The sequence below is a fragment of the Echinops telfairi genome, unplaced genomic scaffold (genome assembly GCF_000313985.2).
Source record: "Echinops telfairi isolate 266 unplaced genomic scaffold, ASM31398v2 ScPeMD7_3533;HRSCAF=4204_0, whole genome shotgun sequence".
NCBI lineage: Eukaryota > Metazoa > Chordata > Mammalia > Afrosoricida > Tenrecidae > Echinops > Echinops telfairi.
Genome location: NW_022107431.1, coordinates 9,284,824 through 9,291,163, shown reverse-complemented (window position 1 = coordinate 9,291,163; position 6,340 = coordinate 9,284,824). Strand labels below are relative to the sequence as shown.

The following is a 6,340-nucleotide window of genomic DNA, read 5'->3' as shown; positions in this document are numbered from 1 at the left end:
CCTGCACCCGGGATTGGGGGGAGGGCCGGTCTCAGAAGACAGGTCTGACTCACCTGCACCCCCTCAAGGTGCAGGCTCTTCAACAGTTTCCGCTGGAGGTGCCCCTTTGCCGGGAAAATGTGCATCACGGATGAGGTCTGCCCAAACCATCTCAGATTCATGATGCGTTTGATGTCGAATTTCTTTTTGCATTGTTTTGGCCTTCAGAAACCTATCCCTGTTGTTACATTTCCCACAGCCCCACATTCAGTTACGAGACCCCATATGGGTTGTGACACACACACACCCCCACCTGCACGCCCAGTTTAAGAAGCTTTGCTCTAGGGACACCTAGCGCAGTCCTGCCACACTGACAGAAGGACTGTGTGCCCCTGGGTACACAGGCAGCTTGTCCCCATCCCTGATTTCCGGAGCTCTGGGTGCCAGTCCAGCCGGCTCATTCAGGCTGTGGTGGGGGTCAGCACTGGGCTCAGCCTCTCTCTTGGGAATGGGAGGGAGACAGGAGTAGGGGCCAGCCAGCTCAGCCTGTCCTGGGCAGACAGCACCTGGGGGCCGAAGGCTGGGTCCTTGGACAGGAAGCTGCTGGGTGTGGGCTGGGCTGACCCTCCTCTGCTCTGGCCCTGCAGTACCTGGTGGACCCTGCCCAGCTGCCGTCTCGGCAGCTGCAGGTGTCCGTGTGGCATCTGGGCACACTCACCCGGCGGGTGTTTCTTGGAGAAGTGCTCCTTCCTCTGGCCACCTGGGACTTCAGAGACCGAGAGGCAAAGGCCTTCGGCTGGTACCTGCTCCAGCCCAAGGTAAGTGCGGCCTGGCCTGGGACTGGGCATTTAAGGGAATCCCACTCAACCACAGAAGTCAACCCCATTTTCAAGAGGACCCCAAAGAGTAAAGCCAGCAGAGAGGCGGGCGGGGGGGTGGGGTGGGGGGCAGGGACCTGTTTTGTAAGACACTTCAGGTGGAACTTTGTAAGCACGAGGGGGCTTCCCAAAGGGGCTTTTCCTGGTTGGGGCTGCAGTGTGTGGAGTCACTCAGACGCTGAGTGCTCCCATGTGGCAGTCGAACTGCCCCATCGGGTCTCCTGGCCTGCCATCCTTCCCGAAGCAACCTCCACCTCCACGCCGCTCATCCACAGAGCAGCTCAGGGATTTGAACCACTGTCCTTGGGTTAGCAGCCAAGGGCTTCTTGGGTGGGGCTAGGTCCAGGATACTTTTTAACCTGCTCAGGCTTGTTGAAGCCCTTTATTGCCTCCTGCCCTCCTCCCCCCACTCCCCACCCCCGGCCCCGGGGCAGCACATGGGGTGGGGGTGGGGTGGAGTGGGGCGCTGGACCTCTGTGGGCACAGAGACCCCTGATTGACTATGGTCTGTCACACCGTCACTGGCCTGCCCGGGTTAGAATGAATGTGCCCTTGCTTCCAACTCTTGTCCCAGGTGCCTAATCCTGGGCACACATGGAGTCCTGGGCATCAGGGCTCTTGGGCAGGGCTTTGCAGCAATAGGGATGGCAGGCCGACCGGGCAGGGCAGGCGGGCCCGGCAGGAGAAAGGGACTGTGGGTCGGTGGTATTTGAACCAGGTGAGCGGGGCAGGGGGGCAGGTTTGCAGACCGAGGCCTACAGCCAGGGTAGGCACCCTTGGGAGAGCCATGATAGAAGGCTGTCAGCTCTGGACACTGCTAGGTGTCCCCAGCAAAGTACTCGCAGCAGGCCACTCCAAGATCACCCATGTCCCCTTGCTTCTTGGAGGCGAGTCATGGTACCTCATGTGCTCCCTGCCTGGTCTTTCTATGACCCTGTGACCCTGGATCTGGTCAAGAGGCCCCGGCGCCAGCTCCTAACTCCGTCTGTGCTCCGTCCACCACCGGGACCCTCTTCTAGCAGGGTCTGGCCTCCCCATCCAACAGCGTCTCTCTCAGGGCCCGGGGCTCAGGGTCCGGCACGATGTCTTCCCACTAAGCCCTTGTGGGGTAGAGCAGGGCACCTGCCGGATGGCCTGGACACCAGGAGAGCTGGTCCAGTCTGAGAGGAGAGACTTGTTCTGGGGGCTGGTACCCTCCCTTAACATGGGGCATTGACCCCATCGATGCCCCCCCACTGCAGGAAAAGGGCAGACCTGGCTCTGCCTGCCACTGTAGGGTCCCCCTGGGCCTAGCGCTCCTATCCCTGTGCTGTGGCTTCGATAGAGCATCCACTGCTCTCGGCCACCTGGCTGCCCGTTGTCTGTGGCACTGCCCCTTGGCTGCCCTGTGGCCTCAAGAAGCGTCTCTTCCTGGCTGCCCTCCTGGACGCCCTGACCTGTGCTGCCCTGTTGCCAGCCATCCGGAAGAGTCCAGGGACTGAACGAAGCCCCCTCTCTCTGTCCTTAGCACTCAGCACCAGGCCAGGGGAAAGATGGGCACCTCGGGGGAGCAGGCAGGGAGGGAGAGAGGGCCTAAAGTCCACAGGCGGCCCCAGCTGATGGCCATGAGCCCTGTGGCCCAGCGGGGCTTGCATCCAGGTCTCCCGGCCGGCAGAGGTGGGCTTAGGGCCTTAGTGTGTCATTTCTAGGGGGAGTGCTCTCAGCTCAGTCAGGGTCTGAGGGCTGGGCCAAGGGGGTGCAGTCTGGGTGGGGGTGAGGGGATAGGGCACTGCCGCCCACTAAGTAGCCTTAGAGTAAGCCCAAGCCGTCACCTGGGGGGTGGACTCACTGCCAGGGCACTGGAAATCTTCCCAGGCCCTGCCCCCAGTAGGTGGAAGGATAATTCCATTCCAGGCCTGCCTTCTGTAGATTCTGGCAAAGTCACTGCTGACCAGAGCAGCCACCTTTGCAGGCCGGCAGGACCAGGGCAGTGGCCCTGGCCAGTCTGTGGTCCTCTTGCACCCCTGGTCAGCAGCTTCCTGGCAGAAAGAGTGCCTCTGCCCACATTGGCTGGGGTCGGGGTGATCGGGCCATGGATGTACCTTCTTCCTCCAATGGGGGTCCTTTCCTCTGCTGAGTCCTCCCTCGGGTGGCCCCTCCCTCTGGTGGGGCCTGTTGCCTGGCGTGCGTGTGGGGATGGCTGAACAGTGTCTGTTTTAAGAATGAAATTTTACAAATGGAAGGCCGGAGAAGTCTTCCGTGTCCCTGTCCCCTCCACTCATGGCTTTGCCGGGCTGCAGGGGCTTTGGGAGTGGGTGTCTGTGCCGAGGCCGAGGCCGAGGCCAAGGCACCAGAGCCTCTGGGCTGGCCCATCCCTCTGAGCCACCTTCTGCCCCCAGGCAGAAAAGCGTGAAGACAGCAGCCCGCAGAACAGTGGAGAACTGGCCATCCGGGCCAGACTGGTCCTCCCCTCGGGTGCTCCGGAAGGTAGGTGCTCCCTCTGGCCATTTCTTGGGGGGTAGGGAGAGGTAGGTTTGAGGGGGCAGAGCTGGGGGGGCATAACCAGTGGGGGTACTCAATAATTTAACACCTGGTTGGCTGCCCCAATGATCATTCTGAGTTTTAAAAAACTCAACATACAGAACGGTAGTTCATTATTTCATATGGTTAATACTTAAATAAGAGCAAGAGAAGAGATTGTGTTATCAGAGTTTTAAAATAGTAGTGGACAAGTATCGGTAATACCTGGCCAAAAACACAACCCCAATAAACCTGTTTAGATATTTCCATGTTGCTTCTTGGTGGGTGTCCTGACGTGATATTCCACACTCTTCTGACAAGCTCCGTTCCGCCTAATTTTTTCATACCCATGGGGGAAATGAACATGAATACAGGTGCTTAGAATACGCCGTTCTGTAGATGAATGTTAAAAAAGAGTAAGGGATGTACATTTGTGATGTCCACATCGGGCGGCTACCCAGCCGCCCACCGTAGGGAGCGCCCAGTTTATAAGAGCCATTTTCACTACCGATTCCCCAAACTCAATGAAAAATGAGGTACCAGTTCTGCTGAACCGGTACGAGTGGGTTGAATCCCACCATAGAGGCTGAGGCTGTTGCTCTTGGGACGAGAGCCCAGACCCACCTCTCGGGGCAGTGCAGACAAGCTGGGTCATGAGGACCCAGTGAGCCGCACAAGGTGAGGGGACCCACTCGGCTCAGCGTGACCCTATCCCGTCCCAGGTGCGCTGTTGTCCAGTGAGAAACGGGGACCGAGGGGGCCAGGTCCTTGAGACCTTACAGGAGACTCAACCAGTAAAGCCAACTGCTGTCCAGTCAACTCCAGCTGGGCTCCCTCAGGGTTTCAGCTGTGGATGGTCAGGCCTTTCCTCTGGGGCACTGTGGGTGGGCTTGAACCGCCAACTCTTTGGTTCACAGCTGACCGAACTCATTAACTGTTGGCACCGCCCAGAGCACCAGCAGGTGCCGTCACTGACTTCTATGATGGGGAGAGCGGGCGCAGGGAGACCCGGGGCCGAGGGTGAAGATGGTGAGCAGACGCAATCCCTTAAGGATTTTGGTGATTTGCTCGACAGCAAGAAATACAGGCTGGGTCTCTGCTCTCCTTGGGTCCCTTTGAAGCCACTGGTTCCCCGGGAAGTTGCAGTTGCCACCTGCCACCCTGCTAGGCTGGTGCACCAGGTGTGTATTGGGGTAGGACAGGCACCTCTTTCCAGCCTGCTCTCGGGAACTGAAGGCCAGTCCTCGGTCTCGAGGTCAGACCGGGCCTGGGAGTGGCGTCGGACACTGACGCATCCCTGGAGATGACTCGTGGTGAATGTTGGCTCTCCTTCCAGGAACAGGGAACCAGCAATCGCTTCATGGCCAGCTCTGTCTCGTGGTGCTGGGAGCCAAGAACTTACCTGTGCGGTCCGATGGTACCGTGAACTCGTTCGTTAAGGGGTAGGTACTCGAGCCAATCAAATAATCATCAAGCCACGTTGCTATCACGTTGCCTCTGACTCATCATGGTGGCACCGTTGTGTGTGTATATCTGTGCATGTGTCTGTTTGTCCGTGTGTGTCTGGATCTGTGTGTGTGTGTCCCTGTGCGTGTGTGCATGAGTGTGTCGGTATGTGCGTCCCTGTGTGTGCCCACGCGCACGTGTGTGAGATTGTGGATCTGTGCTTGCTCTCAAGGGCTCTTCAGCGTGAGCTTTTGGAAACTGCTCCCCAGACCTTTCTTCCAAGGTACCTCTGGGTCGATTCAAACCTCCAACCATTTGGTTAGGGGTCAAGTTTGTCGACTGTTTGGTTAGCAGTTCGGTCCACCAATTGTTCTGACTGGCCCAGGACGATGTCCTGCTGATGGTGGGGACCTTGGACGGTGGGACACACCAGCAGGCCTCCAGTGTCCACGTCACTGTAGCCGAGCTCAGCTTCAGGAGCCCCGTGGTGGCAGCGGCGGTGGCGTAACGAGTCGGGCTGCCAACTACAAGGGCAGCAGTTGGCAACCACCAGCCGCCCCTCAGGACAAAGACGAGGGTTCCTACTCCCGCAGTCACGCCCTCAGAAACCACCAGGGCGGTTTCACCCTGGCCTGCAGGGCTGCTAGGATGCCGCGTGAGCTCGGTGGCAGGGAGCTTGGGGGTTTTTTGAGCTCGGCTTACCCATGAAAGCCCAGTGTCCTGACTCCCAGTGACTCTGTAGGACAGGGTAGAACTGTCCCCGTGGGTTCCCGAGTGTGACTCTCCGCGGGGTTCGGAAGCTGTGAATCTTCACCGGAGTAGAAAGCCTCATCTTTTTCCTGCATAGCAGCGGCTAGGTTGGAACTGCTGACCTTGTGGATAGCAGCCCAACACCTAACTACGTCACCAGGGCTCCTAACATCACCTGCATTAAAGGCCCCAATTCTCCCTGCATCCCAGGGGTGTGGATGTGCCGAAGCTTCGTTTGGAAGGCCTGTACTTTAACTTGAAACGCAATTCTCGCCGGCCTCGTCATGTCTGCCCCTCAGTTTTAAACTCAATCATGATGCCAGGGCTGTGTCTTAACGGCTTCCGTAGCTAACAGCTCTCAGGTGGTCACACAGTCATTCTGACCCAGGACCCGTGTACTGGTGTCATCACTGCGTTCACCTGCCCTCCCTCCCCTCCCCGCAGGCAGGCAGGCACATAAAGGGGGGAGCAGGGCCTACTTTGGTGTCCAGTTAGAATGGGCACTGTGGCCTCTGTGCCCGCCTGGCCCCCGCCCCCGCCCAGCCGCTGGTTATCTGCGTGGCCTTAGACAAGTTCCTTAGTCTTCCGCACTCCTCGCTGGGAGAGCAGAGTTGCAAGGCAATAGAGCAGGTACACGCAGTGTAGGGGACTGGGCACAGCTCTCCCGGTGGAGACAGACCCAGGAGAGATGAGAACCCTGGCCCAGTGTCCCCAGAATATCTCCCGAACCTTAAGGCCAGTCTAGAAATAAACCTGCAACACGTTATTTTAGCGGGGGAGGGGGGGGG

General features: G+C 58.6%; 1 protein-coding gene across 1 annotated transcript in view; it reads left to right on the top strand.

Moving 5' to 3' along the window:
• The window catches only part of SYTL3 (synaptotagmin like 3), a 66,526-nt gene that overhangs the window by 58,554 nt on the left and 1,632 nt on the right, over positions 1-6,340 (top strand). The window contains exons 12-14 of the mRNA XM_004702099.2: positions 627-797; positions 3,236-3,323; positions 4,693-4,798. Of these exons, the coding sequence (XP_004702156.1) occupies positions 627-797; positions 3,236-3,323; positions 4,693-4,798 (365 nt within the window). The remainder of the gene's footprint in view (positions 1-626; positions 798-3,235; positions 3,324-4,692; positions 4,799-6,340) is intronic.